Consider the following 21,993-nt stretch of genomic DNA (forward strand, 5'->3'; position numbering starts at 1 on the left):
AAATATTTCTAAAGGTGCTATTGTACACCAAAAACATCTCAGAACAGTAAACCTTTTAGATAAACATACAGTGCCTTGCGAAAGTATTTGGCCCCCTTGAATTTTTCAACCTTTTCCCACATTTCAGGCTTCAAACATAAAAATAAAAATGTTTAATGTTCTGGTGAAGAGTCAATAACAAGTGGGACACAATTGTGAACTTGAACGAAATGTATTGCTTATTTTAAAAACTTTTTTAAAAAATTAATAACTGAAAATTGGGGGGTGCAATATTATTTGTCCCCTTTACTTTCAGTGCAGAAAAGTCACTCCAGAAGTTCATTGAGGATCTCTGAATGATCCAATGTTGTCCTAAATGACTGATGATGATAATAAATATAAGCCCCTGTGTGTAATCAAGTCTGAGACTATCACAGATCAGGTGCATTTATACAGTTTTCTGTTTAAAGTTAACCTGTCATCAGAAATTTTGCTTTAAACCTAAATGTTTCCCCCTCTGCAGCTCCTGGGCTGCATTCTAGCAAGGTTCCTGTTGGTTTTTAGCTCCCTTTTAGACCAAATATAATACTTTATAAAAGGTGTACCTTTTGGGATGCTAATTTTCTAAATCGTCCATGGGGGCGGGCTCTCTGGTGTCCGTTATGTCCATCCAGCCGATTTACGACGTCCCCCAACGAGATTATGGGCGGCGCTGTGATTATCATTGCAAGTGCCCACCCATAATCTAGTGCACGCGCTTTCCTCTCTGCCTCCAGCGTTCTGCGCAAGCGCTGGCCGTAACCGGTGGTGTCCTGCTCCGATCCTCCCATCTATTTCCTGTTACAGGGAAAGAGGGGACGTGCGGTCATCTGGCCAGCGCTTGCGCAGAACGCTGGAGGCAGAGGGGAAAGCGCAGGCACTTGCGATGACAACACAGCGCCGCCCATTCTCGTGCCTGCGCAAACGTCACCAGCGGTCACACTGTGCACGCAGTGCACAGTCCCGCTACAGTGGCACTGCGCATGCGCCGGACCACGGGCTCACTGGGCGGCATCCTGGAAGTATGAAATGCTGCGTTGGGGGACGGCGTAAATCGGCAGAATGGACATAACGGACACCAGAGAGCCCGCCCCCATGGACGATTTAGAAAATTAGCATCCCAAAAGGTACACCTTTATAAAGTATTACATTTGGTCTAAAAGGGAGCTAAAAACCAACAGGAACCTTGCTAGAATGCAGCCCAGGAGCTGCAGAGGGGGAAACATTTAGGTTTAAAGCAAAATTTCTGATGACAGGTTCCCTTTAAAGCGCAGATAGCATCATGAAGACCAAGGAACACAACAGGCAGGTCCGTGATACTGTTGTGGAGAAGTTTAAAGCCGGATTTGGTTATAAAAAGATTTCCAAAACTTGAAACATCCCAAGAAGCACTGTGCAAGCGATCATATTGAAATGGAAGGAGAATTACACCACTGCAAATCTACCAAGACCCGGCCGTCCATCCAAACAAGGAGAAGACTGATCAGAGATGCAGCCAAGAGGCCCATGATCACTCTGGATGAACTGCAGAGATCTACAGCTGAGGTGGGAGAGTCTGTCCATAGGGCAACAATCAGTCATACACTGCACAAATCTGGCCTTTATGGAAGAGTGACAAGGAGAAAGCCATTTCTCAAAGATATGCATAAAAAGTGTTGTTTAAAGTTTGCCACAAGCAATCTGGGAGACACCAAACATGTGGAAGAAGGTGCTCTGCTCAGATGAAACCAAAATCAAACTTTTTGGGCACAATGCAAAACTATATGCTTGGCGTAAAAGCAACACAGCTCATCACCCTGAACACACCATCCCCACTGTCAAACATGGTGGCAGCATCATGGTTTGGGCCTGCTTTTCTTCAGCAGGGACAGGGAAGATGGTTAAAATTGATGGGAAGATGGATGGAGCCAAATACAGGACCATTCTTGAGGAAAACCTGTTGGAGTCTGCAAAAGACCTGAGACTGGGACAAGACAATGATCCCAAACAAAGCAAAATCTACAATGGAATGGTTCACAAATAAACGTATCCAGGTGTTAGAATGGCCAAGTCACAGTTCAGACCTGAATTGAATTGAGACTCTGTGAAAACTGCTGTTCATAAACGCTCTCCATCCAACCTCACTCAGCTCAAACTGTTTGCAAAGGAAGAATGGGCGAGAATTTCAGCCTCTCGATGAACAAAACTGATAGACACATACCCCAAGAGACTGCAGCTCTAATCGCAGCAAACGGTGACGCTACAAAGTATTAACTTAAAGGGGATGAATAATATTGCACAACCCAATTTTCAGATATTTATTTTTTAAAAAAGTTTAAAATAAGCAATAAATTTCGTTCAACTTCACAATTGTGTCCACTTGTTGTTGATTCTTCACCAGAACATTAACATTTTTTATCTTTATGTTTGAAGCCTGAAATGTGGGACAAGGTTAAAAAATTCAAAGGGGCCGAATACCTTCATAAGGCAATATATATATATATATATATATATATATATATATATATATATATATATATATATATATATATATATATATATATATATATATATATATATATATATATATATATATATATTATATAAAATCCCAGGCGGACAACAAAGTGGTGTATAGTCTACGCCAGGGTAGTTTATGGGGAAGAAATCAGCAGTGAGGACCGATTTAGATCAGAGCATAGGTGATCCAGTGAGTGGGTCAGGACATGCAGTTTCCCCTGCCTGACAACAGATGTAATACCACCCTAAGGCAGAACCTAACCCAACAGGAGCAGTAGGTAGGAGAGACTAGACCCCGCGACGTGCCCCACGTGAATTATGTGCACATTTATACAGGGCATGCTATATATAAGGAGGAAGGCTTAGACAGGTGGCCTCTTCCCCTGATGAACCCTAAAGAAGGGGGGAAACGCGTTAAGATGTATAAATGGAGGGGATTTTTCTTGGCCTGGTAGACTACTATTTTGGACAATGATTCGCTAAGTATCCCCTAATAGTGGCCATTTTTTCCTACCTACTGGTACTATTGGGTTACGTTCTGTCCTAGGTCTGGTGGGAAGTTTATATTTTCATGTATATACATATACATCTACTATTGGTGTATGAAGGTGCTATTGACATGAATTTCTCACCAGATTTCAGTAACAACCCATCCAATCCACACAGGCAAAGAAATCTGGATACCCAAATATTTAATGATGTGTAATAATGAGAAATAACACAGGAAAAAAGTATTGAACAAATGAAGAGGTACAAAATGCCATGGAAAATCATGACACAAACTGAAATCTATCAGTAATTAGAAAACAATCCTGCCACTTAGTGACAAATAGCTGATGGTGTATAAAAAAGGTGTCTCATTACCAATGAACTACACAAGAAACATCTCATGATGGGTAAAAGCAGTGAGCTGTCTCAACAACTTATTGTTGAAAAACATACTGATGGTATTAGTTACAGATGAATTTCTAAACTACTGAAGGTTCCAGTGAGCACTATTGGGGCCATAATCTGGACGTGGAAAGTACATCATTTCACCATAAACCGGCCACAACTACACGAGAGTGAAAAGAATTATCAGAACAGTTGTCCGAGAGCCAAGGACACCTGTGGAGAGCTACAGAGAGACCTGGAATCAGCAGGTGCAATTGTTTCATATAAAACAATAAGTTATGCACTCCCTCCCCATGGCCTGTATGCACTCCCCCCTCCATGACCTGTATGCATGCTCACCATGTAAGACTGCATTGCTGAAAAAAGAAGCATGTTCAAGAGCGGTTAAAGTTTGCTCAACAATATTTAGACAAGCCTGTAAAATACTGAGGGAATATAGTCTGGTCAAATGAGACCAAAATTGAACTCTTTGGAGGCCATAATACACACCATGTCTGGAGGCCAAAAGGCAAATCACCCCAAAAACACCAACAGCAGTGAAGTTTGAACGGGGAAACATCATAGTGTGTGGCTGTTTTTCAGCATATGGCAGTAGCACACTTCGTGATTGAAGGAATTATGAATGGACAAATGTACTGAGACATTCTTGATAAAAATCTGCTGCCATCTACCAGGATGATGAAGATGAAAACGAGGGTGGACATTTCAGCAAGACAATGATCCCAAACACACAGCAAAGGAAACTCTCAATTGCTTTAAGGCCCGTTTCACACGTCAGTGAAAAACACTGACGTTCTTCACTGACGTGTAAAACACGCACATGTCCCTCAGTGTTCCGTGATTCACGGCACACGTGGGTTGTCCATGTGCGATCCTATTACTCACCTGCCTTCGTTCCTGCTGTCCATGGTGCTGAAGTCTCCATCTCTGCAGCATCTGCCCACTGCTCTCAGCAGCTACTTCCAGGTCTGCTGTTCCTGCTCTCATGAATATTCATGAGCCAGGCAGGAGCTGCCGAGAGCAGAGGCTGCAGAGCGAATCGCAGGCAAGGCAAGTTGAAAATATTTAATATTTAATATATCCGTGATTTTCTGGTAAGTGTTTCACTGATCAGACACGGATCACACCATAGTGTGGTCCGTGGGTCATCAGTGATGCCAGAAAAAAACTGACTTGTCTCCGTGCGGCAATCACGGACACGCGGGTACGCTGCACGGAGACATGTTCAGTGAAAAATCACTAATGTGTAAGCAGACCCATTGATTATAATGGGTCCGCGTATGTCAGTGATTCTGGTACGTATAAAAAAAAAAAGCACGAACGTACCAGAATCACTGACGTGTGAAAGGGGCCTAAAGGAAAGAAAATAAATCTGCTAGAATAGCCGAGCCGATCACCGGAGTTGAATCGAATAGAAATTTTATGGAAGGAACTAAAGCTCAGAGTTTATAGAAGGAGTCGGGACCTGCAGGAAATGAAGAGTATTTGTGTGGAAGAATGGACCAAAATCCCACCTGAGCAATGCAGGCCACCAGTGTCTCCATACAAGAGGCATCTAGTATTAAATTTCAGTAAGCGTGTTCAATACTTTTTCCCTGTCACTACATTTATGGACATCCGTGGTTTGATTTCTTTGCCTATGGATTTGATGGGTTCTTAACATATATAAATAAAAAACCATTGCGGACCTAGGTGGTGATGTGCTGGACACACCAAGAGTCAACACGGCGACCAATGAACCAATATACCCCCAAAACGGCATGCACTGGAGTTTATTATTGAATGTAGAGAACCGTACAGATCTGGGGAGATTTCGGAGGCGATCCTGATACAGCTTCTATCTGCCACGCTGAATTCATGGAACAGGACCCACTCGGGAACGCTGTGGCTGATGCAGTAGCCAGAATCTGGATGTAGCTGTCCTACTTGTTTGTGCGTCAGCATGATATAGTTCCCTAAGCCATCGACATCCCGCGCAATCTAGGAAGAAAATAAAAACAGAGGTTTATGTGATGCACTTTATATTTTACTTTAAAAGTGAACCTGTCAAGTGCAATATGCACCGAGAACCACGAGCAGTTCTGGGTGCATAGTGCTAAACCCTGTCTAACCGTCCCTGTATCTAGTATTTCTAAAGATCTTTTATCGTATGCTAATGAGCTTGGGGATTAGTCCAAAGGGCATTGCTTTCTTGGCTAGTCGGCCCCATCAGCATCTTAACATGCCCCTGTGGGCGTACTAACATGCTAATGAATATGCAGCATCAGAAGATTATGTCACTCACCACTCCGCTGCCATCGACGCCAGACACTGGATTTTGGCTCAGTGCGCATGATCCCGGAGTTTCGGTCGTGCGCACTACTTCAGTTTGAAGCCAGGACGCGTACACCAGGCTTCATAGTGCACAAGATCAAAACTCATCATGATCATGTGCACTGAAATCCCCCGTCGGATGCGATGGTGGCGGAGAGGTGAGCGAGATCATACTGTGACACTGCACATTCATTAGCATAATACCACACCCACAGGAGGGTGCTTACATGCAAATGGGGCTGACTAGCAAGGGAAGCAACTCCCTTGGGACTAGTCCCCAAGCTCATTAGCATACCATAAAAGATCTTTAGACATAAAGAGATCTTGAGAAAAACTATGCTACCAGATACAGGGACAGTTAGGCAAGGATTAGTAATATACACCCAGAACTGCTCGTGGTTCTGGGTGCATATTGCACCTGACAGGTTCCCTTTAAAAGGGAACCTGTCACCAGATTTGTCCCTATTAAAAACTAAAAGAATCACCTTCTGCAGCTCCTGGGCTGCATTGTATGAAGGTGCACCTTGGCCCTGACTCCCCTTCCAGACCCTAAAAATAACTTTTATAAAACTTGGCCCTTAGGTATGCTAATTACCGGTGTTGGCCAGATGGGCGGGCTCATTTTCTGCTCCTTTATCCCCCCTCCTGCCGCTGATCACCGTTCTCTCCTGTCTTGATTGGCGGGATGACGCCCTCAGTCATCCTCCTCGTCGCATTTTCAAATCTCGCACCTGTGCAGTTAGGTCGGCTCGCACAGGCGCAGTTCACTCTGCCACATCGCAGGCAGAGCAGAAAACAGCTGCCCTCGCTTGCACCGGTGAGTTAAATGCGCGAGATTATAGTCGGGTACGAGCATGACGCTGGTGAGGTCATGCACAGCGCCGAACTCTCCAGCGCCATGCTCGTACCCGCCCATAATCTTGCGCCTGCGCATTTAGCTCACCGGCGCGAGCTAGGGCAGCTGTGTGTTCTGCTCTGCCCGCGATATGGCAGAGCGAACTGCGCCTGGGCGAGCCGACCTAACTGCACAGGCGCGAGATTTGAAAATGTGACAGACAGAATAAGGCAAATATAATTATATCTATATATATATTTGCCTTATTCTGTCGCCAAAATGACGTCATTACAGTGACAACCGTCGCATTGGCCGCTGGGCTCGTCCTGGCCCCACACCCCGCACGGATTGGCTGCTCGACCAGGCCCCTCCCCCGCACTGATTGGACGCTTGGCCTGGCCCCGCCCCCTGCACGCATTCCCCGAACCCACACGGAGCCCCGTCTCCCAGGTGAGTGCTGCACCCCAGGGAGCCAGCAACTGCAACCCAGCCGAGATATACCCTCGCGTTGCTGGGGTTGCCGGCGTACGCTGATAACCATGGTACACATCGGGTAACCATGGAAACCACTTTGCTTAATTACCCGATTGTGTACCATGGTTACCAGCGTATGCCGGCTCCCTGCCCATTCAGATCGTTGGTCTCCCGCTGTCAAACACGCCGATGCGTGCTGCACAGCAGGAGACCAACAAACAAAAAGTGAACCAGCAGTGTCGATTTGAATAGTTACCTGATGTGTACCATACTTGCTTACCCCGGCTCCCGACACAAGTGTCCCGGAGCCGGCATACGCTGGTAACCATGATACACATCGGGTAACTATGGAAACCGCTTTGCATAGTTGTTCGCTCGGCCATGCCCACCCACACACACTGCCCGCTCGGCCCCACCCCCCACACTCTGCCACGCCCCCCACACACACACACTGCCCGCTCGGCCACGCCCCCCCACACTTTTGGCACCTATACACCTCCCCCCAGGACTACTCCACCTAATACACACCTCCCCCCACGACTACTCCTCCTATTATACTCCTCTCTCCCCAGGACTACTCCTCCTATTATCCTGCTCTCCCCCTATTATCCTGCTCTCCCCCCAGGACTACTCCTCCTATTATATTCCTCTCTCCCCAGGACTACTCCAACACACACACACACACACACACACACACTGCACAATACATACCTCCCCCCAAAACACCCACACAAACCGCGCAACACACACACACACACACACACACACACACCACTCCACAAGCAATGCAACACACAAACAACACCGCTCTCACACCCCCACACCCAGAACATTTACAGCGCCCTACACAAACACTTGGCAGCTACACACAACAACCTCTATATAATATATAATATTGTTTAACACAAACCATACATTACCTACACAATAAATTCTAGAATACCCGATGTGTTAGAATCGCCACCTTCTAGTAATTATATTATATATATATATTATATATATATATATATATATATATATATATATATATATATATATTTATTATTTTTAGGGTCTGGAAGGGGAGTCAGGGCCAAGGTGCACCTTCATAGAACGCAGCCCATGAGCTGCAGAAGGGGATTCTTATAGTTTAATAGGGAAAGATCTGGTGACAGGTTCCCTTTAAGGGATTTCCTTCTCGTTTACTGTAAATAAAAGTGATCATCTCAGTGGGTAGAATTGTAGAAACAAGCAACTTTGCAATTTCTCTCTTTTTGAAAATCCTTCTCCATTCTCAAAAATGGAGAGATCTATTTAATTCCATAGTTTACAGATTGCTGCCAGTTTCTCAAGGCAAGGACTGTGCACTTGCAAGCTCTTTTGTATACAGCTTGGAAGCGGGCCAGATCGTGCCTCTGTGCTCCTCCGGTACTGCAGAGATAATAGCTATCAGAGAGCACACAATTTGGGGAAAAATATCAATCATCATGAGCACAGTGCCTCCCGGGAGGCTGGGGCACAGTGCGCTTCTGAAGATTGGATTTTTGGGGTGGTCTAAGGATCTTAACAACCTTTAAAATGTTGCTCACAGCAAGCGCCCCCTAGTAGTGACTGCAGCATTTTTTTTTTTTCTCATTTATCACCTAAACTGTGGTTAGGTGATATAGTAGGGTATGTTTATGAGGGCCAAAATGGGACTCAAAATATTAGGACATGTACTATATAAAACTAGCTCTTGGTGCATCGATCTACTGGTGAATCCTTCACCAAATCCCATCCAACAACATAGAAATGTGAAAAAGTGCCCGTGCCACTTATTCAATCAGTTATTTTCCCAGCTTAATACCTTTATCACCGGGCCTTAAAGGGAACTAATCATCAGGATTTTCTTATATAAAGTAAAGCCAGTGCTAAACTGGCACTAGGATGCTGAATGTAAGCATAGCTTTTGTTCAGAGGTTGGATGTGTTATTTCAGAAATACGTGTAAGTAAAGTTCCAGCAGTGAACTGTTATTTGATTGACAGGTGCAACAGGAAGTGAATATATGGGTCAGGTCTTGCTAGCTATTCCCACCCCTGTCGGGCCGCTTTGTACATGGCAAGAGAAAAGACTGAAGCGGTTTATTACCGCTTCTGTCTTCTTCCCCCAGGATTCCGGTCTATCAAACATGGACCTGCACTTGCTGGATTGAATAAGCTTTTTGTAAATTTACCGTATTGAGGTTTAAGCACCTGCAATAAATTAGAGGGTTAGGCAAAGTAATATAATAACTCAACACTTAACAGATATTCTTTGCTTACTTGCATGAAGTATCCAGACAGCAGAGATTTCTTTATGTTCAAGACATTTTCATCGGATCCAAAAGCTGGTTCAGACACCGGAAGCTCTATTCTCTTCATGATATCCAGCAGCTCTGATCGTATGACACATGCCATCTCCAGCGCGGTGTAATTCAGCAGATTATCCTGGCACCACCTCTCAATGTCATCTGCTCAATGCAAAAGGCAAAATTAATAATTTACACTTCTGGGTTTTATTGAAGCAAAAATCCTTTGTAATTTTCTAATATTTCCAAATACACTGTGTGCAGAATTATTGGGCAAATGAGTATTTTGATCACATGATACTTTTTATACATGTTGTCCTACTCCAAGCTGTATAGGCTGAAAGCCAACTACCAATTAAGTAAATCCGGGGATGTGCCTCTCTGTAATGAGGAGGGGTGCGGTGTAATGACATCAACACCCTATAAAAGGTGTACTTAATTATTTGGCAACTTCCTTTCCTTTGGCAAAATGGGTCAGAAGAGAGATTTGACGGGCTCTGAAATGTCCAAAATTGTGAGATGTCTTGCAGAGGGATGCAGCAGTCTTGAAATTGCCAAACGTTTGAAGCGTGATCACCGAACAATCAAGCGTTTCATGGGAAATAGCCAACAGGCTCGCAAGAAGCGTGTTGGGCAAAAAAGACGCAAAATAACTGCCCATGAATTGAGGAAAATCAAGCGTGAAGCTGCCAAGATGCCATTTGCCACCAGTTTGGCCATATTTCAGAGCTGCAACGTTACTGGAGTATCAAAAAGCACAAGGTGTGCCATACTCTGGGACATGGCCAAGGTAAGGAAGGCTGAAAACCACCACCTCTGAACAAGAAACATAAGATAAAACGTCAAGACTGGGCCAAGAAATATCTTAAGACTGATTTTTCAGAGGTTTTATAGACTGATGAAATGAGAGTGACTCTTGATGGGCAGATGGATGGGCCAGAAGCTGGATCAGTAAAGGGCAGAGAGCTCCACTCCGACTCAGACGACAGCAAGGTGGAGGTGGGTACTGGTATGGGCTGGTGTCATCAAAGATGAACTTGTGGGACCTTTTCAGGTTGAAGATGGAGTGAAGCTCAACTCCCAGACCTACTGCCAGTTTCTGGAAGACAACTTCTTCAAGCAGTGATACAGGAAGAAGTCGGTATCCTTGAAGAAAAACATGATTTTCATGCAGGACAATGCTCCATCACATACATCCAACTACTCCACAGCGTGGCTGGCCAGTAAAGGTCTAGTAAAATAGCAATCCAAGTATAGATAAGGTACAAAATCAGCATATAGGATACACCTTTATTCCTAAACTTGTAGGAGCAACAGTGTTTACTCCAGAACACACAAGTCAGGTACTGAAAGCCATCACTACTAAAGGTGAAAAACACCCTGGTCACGTAGGTTAACCCAAATAGGCACGCGCCCAGAGGGGTCACGTATAGTGATGGCCACTAGAATAACAAACACATGAAAAGAACTAAACAAACATAAAGGAAATTGATGTTGCTGTAGGCAAAGGACAGTGGTCCAATTGACAGAAAAAACACAACATACAAAATAATACCTAAAAAAACAAACAAGGTGCAATGCACTCCATTGACTGACAATGGTCAGTCATACAGATACATGAAATGCAATAAATTTTTAGGCATTAAAAAAGGAATGGTCTCACCCAATCCCTTTTGATGGAGGGACACGCAGTCTCTTGGTCCTGAGTAGTGGATACGTCCGCCATATACTGGCCCTACCACCTACCAGATATAAAATAACAAAAGACTGCTGCCCCAGACTTCCGTCCTGACAAGGACGGACCACAACTAGGTCTCAGGCTGGACCCCTATGCTGACCCTGATGACATCCCGGCGTCCCGACGCGTTTCGTCACTAAGACTCCTCAGGGGACATGATAGTCGTCAGTCAGGTCCTTGCTGCCAGCCCTCACCAAACCATAGTGTCACTATGGTTTGGTGAGGGCTGGCAGCAAGGACCTGACTGACGACTATCATGTCCCCTGAGGAGTCTTAGTGACGAAACGCGTCGGGACGCCGGGATGTCATCAGGGTCAGCATAGGGGTCCAGCCTGAGACCTAGTTGTGGTCCGTCCTTGTCAGGACGGAAGTCTGGGGCAGCAGTCTTTTGTTATTTTATATCTGGTAGGTGGTAGGGCCAGTATATGGCGGACGTATCCACTACTCAGGACCAAGAGACTGCGTGTCCCTCCATCAAAAGGGATTGGGTGAGACCATTCCTTTTTTAATGCCTAAAAATTTATTGCATTTCATGTATCTGTATGACTGACCATTGTCAGTCAATGGAGTGCATTGCACCTTGTTTGTTTTTTTAGGTATTATTTTGTATGTTGTGTTTTTTCTGTCAATTGGACCACTGTCCTTTGCCTACAGCAACATCAATTTCCTTTATGTTTGTTTAGTTCTTTTCATGTGTTTGTTATTCTAGTGGCCATCACTATACGTGACCCCTCTGGGCGCGTGCCTATTTGGGTTAACCTACGTGACCAGGGTGTTTTTCACCTTTAGTAGTGATGGCTTTCAGTACCTGACTTGTGTGTTCTGGAGTAAACACTGTTGCTCCTACAAGTTTAGGAATAAAGGTGTATCCTATATGCTGATTTTGTGGCCAGTAAAGGTCTAAAACATAAAAAAATAATGACGCGCTTCCTGTTCCTGTCCTGGCTGAGGTGGCAGCTTAGGGGAGAAGCTCCTGCCACCCCTCACAGAAACCGACTAAAAACAGACCCCCCCGGACGAGCCACCAAACAGAGAGCAGCACAGGAGGTTACCTAAAGCAGACAGCTATGGAACGGTACCTCCTGAGAAGCTCTGGGAGCGGTGAGTCAGCCTGGAGAAGCTTTGATATGGACAGAGGAGAAGATAAGATAATGGCACCGAGCCTGATGGGGGAGGAGCCTGAACGCATGGTGAGAGACACAGAAAAGCAAACACAGAGCTGGAAGGGGAGAGATAAGGGAGATATGAGCGAGGAGACAGGAGATAAGGAAGATATGAGCGAGGAGTCACAGGAGGACACAGCAGGAGAGAGGTGGATGCAGGGGACTGATGATGGTGGATCGCAATGGGAGGATGAAGGAGATATGGAGGCAGAGGGGAGAGAGGATGCAGACAAAGCAGGGCAGCTCAGAGACACAGCAGTGTTGGAGGATGAAACTGACAAACAGCACAGGGAGATTAATCCCACTCAGACTCACAGGAAGTCAAATGCAAGAATTCATAGTACCCCTTCCAAAGGAAACAAAAAGCAGCTTACTACACCAACATCACAAGCCTGCAAGCTATTGGGGGATGGAGGTGGTGGCCCAGTCCAGACAAAGAGAACTAAGAAAACAGCACCACCTGCAGGCCAAGACAAGTACACACAAAAGCTTAATGTGGACTATAAAAAACTGGCTGAAGAAGTGACATCACACTTGTCAAAAGAGGTTAAAGTGGCTATTGAGGCAGCCATACAAACATCATTAGCTAATATGCAAAAACAGATAAATGCCCATGCCTCTAGACTGGCAGAATCAGAGCAGAGAATATCTGACTCCGAGGAGACAATACTGGCTATGCAAGCACAAATAGCAGCTCTAGCAAAATCTAATGAATACTTGAAGGATAAAGCGGACGATTTGGAAAACAGATCGAGACGAAACAACTTACGTATAGTCGGGTTGCCAGAGTCTGTGTCGATTGGACGGTTGGATAATATATGCGAGTTGGAGCTACCGCAGGCCCTGGGCATAAAGGCGAAATTCAGAGTTGAAAGAGCCCACAGAGTGGGTCCACTGAGACACCAGGAGGCGAATAAGGGAGAGGGCCAAAACTCAAACAAGAATACCCCGATAAGAGCCAGGCAGGTGATTGTCAAGTACCTTGATTATAAGCATAAGGAGGAAATATTGAGGGCCTTTAGAGAACGAAAGCGTCCACTACAATATCAAGGCAACAGACTGCTAATTTTTGGGGATTATTCAGCGGAAGTATCCAGAAGGAGAAAAGAATTTACCAAAATTTGCTCATTTCTGTACAACAAAAAAGTAAAGTGCCAGCTATTATACCCTGCTACACTGAAAGTTAGAAACCCCAATGGCTCGTTTGTATACTACAAGGACTACAAAGAAGCAGAAAACATTCTCATGGCAGAGCTCAACAAGACTAGGTCAGAAAGGCAAGAAAAAGGAGCTAGTGGAGAAGGGAATAATAGAAGAGGATCCCCCACAAGCTCAGGAAGAGATGTGGGACGTCTTGGGGGACAAAAGCAAGTCGAGACCAGGGAGGAAAGGAGGCCAAGCCCGGGTCGACAGCATAATTCTCGCCTGGAACACAGGAACCAACCCTTGGAGAGAAACCATGATACCTGAACTGGAACTCGCTCATTGTTTTTCCTTTTTTTGCCTGTTGAGGAGGATGCATTACGGAGAGAGGGTTGGGGAGGTGAGAGGAAAAGGGGGAAGGGAGAAAAGAGAGGAAAACATCCCAAAGTCTGGGTCCTCTTCCCCCCCTCTTTTTTTTTTTTTTTTTGTTCTTCTCCTTTCTTTCTCCATCTTCTCTCCCCTTGGTCTTTTTTTTTCTTTTTTTCTTTTTCTCCTTTGTCCAGGAACATCATCCAAATTCAAATGAAGTGGGCCTGTTCTGGGCGGACTGATGGCTACCTGGAGTCAGAGATAAGTAGGACTGGAGAATCTTGCTGAGGTTTTGACATACTGTGCTAATTTTTGCATAATTTTCAAAGGCTTATTCAAGTTAGTCCGGGGATAGAACATATATTTTTTGGGGGGTGATTAGGGAGCTACATATTTTGGCTAGGAATAGGGGAGCTCACCAACGTGGCGGGAAACGCCGTGGATTTCTCGGAAGGGAAAATATGTTTTACAGTTACATGCTTTTTGTTGTATTTGTTATATTTGCAAGGTGGGGAAAGGGAGTGTCGATTTTGTGGTACCAACTGTGATTCTAGTGTCGAACATCTCGTCTTCCTTGATGCAGGGGCCCATAGGGGAGGGAGTAGTAAAAGCAGAATACACAGGTAAACATGATACAGATAACTACGTGGAATGTTAAAGGGCTGAGATCACCTAACAAACGAGCAATGATATTGAGACATCTGAAAAGACTAAAGACAGACATTGCCTTATTACAGGAAACCCACTTGGGGGGGGAGGACTTTTTCCGCATGAAGAAACATTGGGTGGGCACCGTTTACGGGGCAGCGGCACAAGGTAGAAAAGCGGGCACTATGATTCTAATAAATAAACAATTCAGTCATGAGGTAGTGGCACATGAGGCAGACGACCATGGAAGGTGGCAGCACTTAACAATCGTTAGTCCAGCGGGTAAACTCAGTATTTATAATGTCTATGGCCCAAATTCACAACAAATCACATTCCATGATGACATAAAGGCCACCATATTAGCAGATGGGGAGGCTAACATTATAGTGGGAGGCGATTTTAACACTGTCCCAGACTCAGCTGAAGATAGGAGGAGGGGCGAGGAGGGGACAGCTAATGTGGGCAGGAGTTTAGACAATAGGGATGTAACATTAGAAGACGTAGGACTGAAAGACATCTGGAGACTAACTCACCCACATGACAGAGAGTATACACACTTCTCTCACCCTCATGATAGCTGGTCACGTATTGATCAGTTCTGGATCTCGCAGGATTTACTGAGTGGAACGCAAGATTGTGTGATAGAGAATATGGTGATCTCTGATCATAGTCCGGTGAGATTGGGCATTAGAGAGAAATTCAGGAGAGGTACAGATATCATATGGAGATTCCCATCGTTCCTTCTCAGGCAAGATAATTTCCACAAGGTGCTACAGGAGTGGTGGGGAGAATTCGCAGAGGACAATAAGGAACATAGAGAGTCCCCAGTGATATTTTGGGAAACGGCAAAAGCGGTCCTAAGGGGCCGTCTGGTGGGGTACGCAGCCATGATCAAACGGAAAACCAATGAGAATTATAATTTCCATAGTGAAGCAGTACGGGTAGCATATACAAATTATGTGACAAATAGATCTCCCATGACAAAAGGCAGATGGTTGGAGGCAAAAGAGGGATTTGACGAATGGGCCAAAAAAAAGGAACAACTATTCTGGTCGCACAAGGAGGTTGACTTACATAGGTTTGGCAACAAGGCGGGAAGGATGTTGGCCAATCTGGCAAGGGGCAGCAGAAAGATGACAGTGATCTCTAAACTGAAAACAAAGGGGGGAGAGGTGACTACGGATCCTAAGGACATTAATAAACTGTTGGGAGATTACTATAGAAAACTATATGGGTCAGGGAATAACGACATGACTGATGAGGCAGAGTGGCTAAGACAAGCCCAAATGCCTAGCTTGACGGAAGAAGATTTGAGTGCCTTAAACGCAGATATCACAGTAGAGGAGGTGACGAGAACAATTGGGGAGCTTAACACCAACAAGGCACCGGGACCTGACGGTTTCAATAGTGAATTCTATAAGGCTCTGAAGGATCTGATCTCGCCGGATCTAACCTCAGTCTTTAATGCTTTCCTGGGAGGGGCGGAAATACCCAAAAATTCCAACATAGCATATATTAAATTACTCCCCAAGGGAACCAAGGACCTGGATGATCCCTCTAGTTATAGACCTATATCGCTCATAAATCAGGATTTAAAAATTATGTCCAAGATCATGGCTAATAGACTGGCCGAGATCTTACCTAGGATCATTACGAATCACCAGGTGGGGTTTATTAAGGGGAGAAATGCCGTTACCAATATCCGAAAGACAATTCTAGTGGTAGACGCGGTTAGACTGGGTCTCACTGAGGGAGGGGCTAGACCTGCCCTAGTTACACTTGACGCAGAAAAAGCGTTTGATAATGTAAATTGGGGGTGGTTAGACAGGGTAATGGAGGCCATAGGGATTGTAGGCAAGATGAGACTTTACATTAGAAACCTTTATGCCAACTCGGGAGCTAGGGTTCACACTCCGGGCTTTCTATCAGACGTGTTCCCTTTGATGAAGGGAACAAGACAGGGCTGCCCATTATCTCCTCTTTTATTCAACCTGGCAATCGAGCCGTTGTCAAGAATACTACAGGGACAAAATAGCTTTAAAGGAATCAAGATAAGGGGTTCAGAAGTAAAGACAGCGCTTTTTGCTGATGACATCATACTTTATATGGGGGACCCCGGTGCGGATTTGCCACAGACTCTTGCCTTGATTGAAAAATTTGGCTCATTCTCCGGTTTCAAACTGAACAAAAAAAAATGCGAGATCATGTTCCTAAAGGGGCATCATGGGACAATGGGGGGACAAATAAGGGATGGCTGTCTATGTGGAATTCCTATAGCACAATCTTCAATTAAATACCTGGGAGTGCATATAGGAAGATCGGTGGAAACAATCTATAACTTGAATTATGGACCGCTAATCAGGAAAATTATAGTTCAATTAAAGGGATGGAAAGGTCTGCCACTTCCATTACTGGCAAGATGTCACCTGATAAAAATGATGAGCTTTCCTAGGCTGCTGTATCCCTTCCAGACAATCCCGCTATTGCTAAAACTAAAGGATGTGAATAAGCTCAACTCCGCGTATACAGAATTTCTGTGGAGGGGAAGGAAACCCAGAATAAAGCTGCGTACGCTGATGAAGTCAGCAGAGGAGGGAGGTCTAAACTTTCCAGATGTCCAAGGGTATAATCTTGTATGTATCATGAGGCATGTAATTGATTGGGTGAGAGGAACGAGTAGGCACTCAGATCATGCGATGGAAACTAAATATGCGTCACCGTGGGATCTGACGTCCATTCTGCACTCCCCACTATCCAGGGTTGAAGGGCACATAAGGAACTCAATTATATTCCGAGACACCATGCTAACATGGAAGTCGGTAAGGAAAAAACTGGGGCTCTCATGGAAAGTGTCCAAGTACTTGAACCCCTGGGCATTCCCAAATTTTCCCCTGGGACGAGAAAACAAGCTATTTACTAGATGGAAAGAGAGGGGAGTCAGGAGAATGATAGATGTTATGAATGTGGAGGACAGGAGGTGGATGACAGGTCGGGAAGTGCTGGATAAGTACAACCTTAATAGCTCACATGTCATCCAGTATGAACAATTGAAACATGGAATAATAGGAGACCTGGGTGTGGTTGGAAGAGAGCTGAACAGAAGTTCGATTGATGAGTTACTGGAATGTGATGTAACAAGTATAAATGTCTCTAAAATTTATCGATCGCTAAGGGGGGTGCTTATCTCTCGGGAGGATAGTCGGACTTTAAAAGCGTGGGGGAAACAATTGGGAAGGGAAGAAGTGGTGGATGATATACTGAGAGGATGGGTACAAGTGCGGAAACACATTACCAATGAGAGATGGAGAGACACTCAATTCAGAATTCTACATAGGGCCATTATAGGTTTCAACATACCAGGTAGGGATAGGTGGTGTCCTAAGTGTCAAAAAGAAAAAACGGATATGCTACATGGGCTATGGGAATGTGAGACAATCGCTAGGTTCTGGAACCAAGTTAGACTATTTGCCCAGTCAACATGGGGAATTTTCAGCAAACTAGACTTAATGGTGTGGATTTTCCACTCCTTTGAGGGAGGAGTAGGAGGAGGACCGAGCACGCAGGAAAAGAGGAAATACGCAATAACGCATGACATAGCCATGATAGCTAAGCGTTGCATCTTAAAACACTGGATTCAAAGGGAGGGCCCATCCATAAAGGAGGTTGTGGGCGAACTACACAACCTTCTGAAGTGGGAAAAACTAGAAGCGGAGAGGGATAAAGATGGGTTGACAGCCAAGTTTTTTGTGAGATGGAGACATTTTATTGAAAGCCAATTCACACAGGGAGAAATAATTAACCTGATGGCACCTTTTGTTCACTCGGAGTGGTATATCCTGAGCGATATCCAGGACAGCCTGGGTAAACTGAGAATCACCTAGGAGGGGGCTCTGGCGGGAGGGGGAGACGAGACGGTTGGGAATACCAAGACACGCTAGCAAAATTGAAATCATTCAGGGACGACACAGAGATTTAACGAATTGTATTGCATATGTTATATTATATTTCATTACCTATGTTTTGGTTTAATGTTACTGTATACTATCTTAAATCGAACAGCAACATGGAACTCCAAATTGGGGTATCACCCACCTCTATGTCACATTTTGTCAGACGAATGTTCTTCTTTTGCAATGATACTTGTCATGTTTTTACAAATTTGAAAAATCAATAAAAAACGTTTTGGAAAAAAAAAAAAATAATGACATGGCTACCTTGCTCACCTGATCTGAACCCCATAGAGAACCTGTGGTCCCTCATAAAATGTAAGATCTACAGGGAGGGAAAACAGAACACCTCTCGGAACAGTGTCTGGAGGCTGTGGTGGCTGCTGCACGCAATGTTGATTGTAAACAGATCAAGCAACTGGCAGAATCTATGGATGGTCGGCTGCTGAGTGTCATCATAAAGAAAGGGGGCTATATTGGTTACTAATTTTTTTGGGGGTTTGTTTTTGCATGTCAGAAATGTTTATTTCTAAATTTTGTGCAGTTATATTGGTTTACCTGGTGAAAATAAACAAGTGAGATAGGAATATACTGTATTTGGTTTTTATTAAGTTGCCTAATAATTCTGCACAGTAATAGTTACCTGCACAAACAGATATCCTCCTAAGCTAGCCAAATCTAACAAAAAAAAAACCTCCAACTGCCAAAAATATTAAGCTTTGATAATTATGAGTCTTTTGGGTTGATTGAGAACATAGTTGTTGATCACTAATAAAAAAAAATCCTCTAAAATAGAAGTTGCCTAATAATTCTGCACACAATGTATGTGACACCTTGGGTAAGGGGCACATATATTCCCCGTTGCAGCAGAATGTGCACCAAATCATGTAAATTTGTCACAACTTTCACCATCATTTTACAGATAAATCTGATTAATTGGCACCTTGCAATTCTTCGTTTTCCCTGTGGAGGTCCCGTAGTCCGGCCACCCTTCCGGCCTGAAGTGTCAGGTGAGGAAGCGAATTGGCGTGTTCTGGGACTGGTAATCAGCTGTTTATTTTTACATTTCTCTTTAAAATTTTGATATGCCAATCTAGGGGGTGTCACCATTAATCAGAAGAATGGAAGTTCCCTGATCATCATTCTGCGCACAAGGGGTGATGGTCATAGTAAGGCCGGCTTCACACATCTGTGCTTGGCAATGGTCTCCTGACCCAAACTCAACAGCCTCAAAAGAGTTTGGGTAAGGAGACCTGTGGCCAATCCATACTTGGACCGCGAAATGTGGATATTGGAAATCAGCCTTTGAGAGATCATGTACGACACTTACACTGACTGGCATTGGTGGTCTTCATCTGTTCATACTCTCTGTAGAGGTTTAGAAGCGTGAAGTGATCTCCTGCAGGGTGCAAAAACTTTCTTCTGTTGCTTTGCTTGATGACATCAGCTTCGGTGATTGAATCCAGGAAACAATTTGGAGCTTGCAATTAAAAATAATAAAAAAAATGAGTCACAATCAAAAAATTATTTTTTTTGTTTTCAATTTAATTAATTAATTATTTTTTTTTTTAAATTGCAGCTTTCATACTGACCACTATACTCTATAGACTGACATTTCCTGATTTTTGAGCCCTTTAAGGCTTTGCCGTATAGATTAGGACAGAATAGAAGGAGCAAGAAGGTTAACTAACAGCTCCTCTTTGCTGCTGGAAGTCAAGACAGGATAGTGACAGATGAAGCTCTATTTGTAGGACCCTCATCTGTTGGTCTTTTGTGGAGACAATGTATCCCCATCATTTACTGGAAACTAGCCCTATAAAGCTTTGCTGTACAGATTAGGACAGAATAGTAAGAGCAAATGAGTTAACTGACAGCTCTTCTCTCTACTGCTTGAAGTCCAGATAAGGTAGGATAGGGACAGGTGAGGCTCTATTAGTTGGACCCCCCACCTGCTGGTCTCTTGTGGAGGGGGGTGTATCCAATCACTTAGGAAACTACACTAATTCTGAGATTTCTCTGTCAACTAACTAATTTACTATGCAGATGCCAAAAACAACCCACACACTACTACAGCGATAATACAGTAACAAAGTGTTTGTCTCCAATATGGCTGCCTCGGGGACATTTTTATGACTTTATATAGTATATATAATTTTACTGTCATTAGATATATAAAAAAAGCCTTATCCCCCCCCCCTTTATATTTGTATGCATCACTATATACTAGCAAAATAATTCCACTGCTCTTAACCAAAAATATCAAAAAGAAAAAATAAGGAGTGCGCAAGAAAAAAATAAAATAAAAAGTCTAAAGTTATCAAAAAGAATTAGCATTAGAATCAATTTATGGAAATTCCATCTGGTCAGTAAAAAGTTAGTACACCGCGGAGGGTCCTTCTGGTATCTCCTGGACTGTATGGTAATAAAGCTATTTCTCCCTGAACATTCACACAGGGAGTTATATGTTTGGCAATCCATATGGATATCATCCGGTTAGATAGATGAAAATGGCCCTAAATATGAGTTCTCCAGAATATAAATGATTAGAGCCACTGCACTATTTTCACTGACCGGAAGGATCTTTTATAAATTGATTTTAATTATGTATAATTTATAAAATTGAGAATTGTAGCAAAATATTATATTATATTATTATATATATATATATATATATATATATATATATATATATATATATATATATATATATATATATATATATATATATATATATATATATATATATATATATATATATATATATATAATATCTCTAAAATATATATATATATATATATATATAACAAAAATCATACATTAACTACACAATAAATTCTAGAATACCCGATGCGTTACAATCGGGCCACCTTCTTGTATTATATGTGTGTGTGTGTGTGTGTGTGTGTGTGTGTATGTATATTATATAATATACATACACACACACACACACATATAATACAAGAAGGTGGCCCGATTGTAACGCATCGGGTATTCTAGAATTTATTGTGTAGTTAATGTATGATTTTTGTTATATATATATATATATATCTTAGAGATTATATATATATATATATATATATATATATATATATATATATATATATATATATATATATATATATATATATATATATATATATATATATAGAGAGAGAGAGAGAGAGAGAGAGAGAGAGAGATGTTGTTGTGTGTAGTTGCCAAGTGTTTGTGTAGGGCTGTAAATGTTCTGGGTGTGGGGGGGGTGAGAGCAGTGTTGTTTGTGTGTTGCGTTCTGTGTGTTGCATTGTTTGTGGAGCACTGTGTGTCTGCAGCATTTTGTGTGTGTGGTGATGTGTGTGTTGCGCGGTTTGTGTGGGTGTGGGGTGCGTGTGTGTGTTTTGGGGGAGGTATGTTTTGTGCAATGTGTGTGTGTTGCGCGGTATGTGCGCATATTTGTGTATGCTGCGGTGTTTGTGTGTTGGGTGTTGTATGTGTGCGGCGTTGTCTGTGTTTGTGGGTGTCTGTGTAGGGCGGCGTTTGTGGGTCCCAGTGTGTGTGTGGTGTGTTGTGCGGTGCGCGTGTGGCGGTGTGTGTGTGTGTGTGTTTTGGGGGGAGGTGTGCACCCCCATCGTGCTCCATCCCCCATGCTGCGCACTCCCCATCGTG

General features: G+C 43.6%; 1 protein-coding gene across 3 annotated transcripts in view; it reads right to left on the reverse strand.

Moving 5' to 3' along the window:
• DHX32 (DEAH-box helicase 32 (putative)) overlaps positions 1-21,993 on the reverse strand; it is a 120,679-nt gene that overhangs the window by 1,642 nt on the left and 97,044 nt on the right. For all 3 annotated transcript variants that reach the window (XM_075348443.1, XM_075348441.1, XM_075348440.1), the window contains 3 exons: positions 19,679-19,828; positions 9,315-9,502; positions 5,210-5,391 (listed from right to left, as the gene is read on the reverse strand). In XM_075348443.1, coding sequence (XP_075204558.1) covers positions 5,210-5,391; positions 9,315-9,502; positions 19,679-19,828 — 520 coding nt within the window. The remainder of the gene's footprint in view (positions 1-5,209; positions 5,392-9,314; positions 9,503-19,678; positions 19,829-21,993) is intronic.

Source organism: Anomaloglossus baeobatrachus, chromosome 5 (assembly GCF_048569485.1).
Source record: "Anomaloglossus baeobatrachus isolate aAnoBae1 chromosome 5, aAnoBae1.hap1, whole genome shotgun sequence".
Classification (NCBI taxonomy): Eukaryota; Metazoa; Chordata; class Amphibia; order Anura; family Aromobatidae; genus Anomaloglossus; species Anomaloglossus baeobatrachus.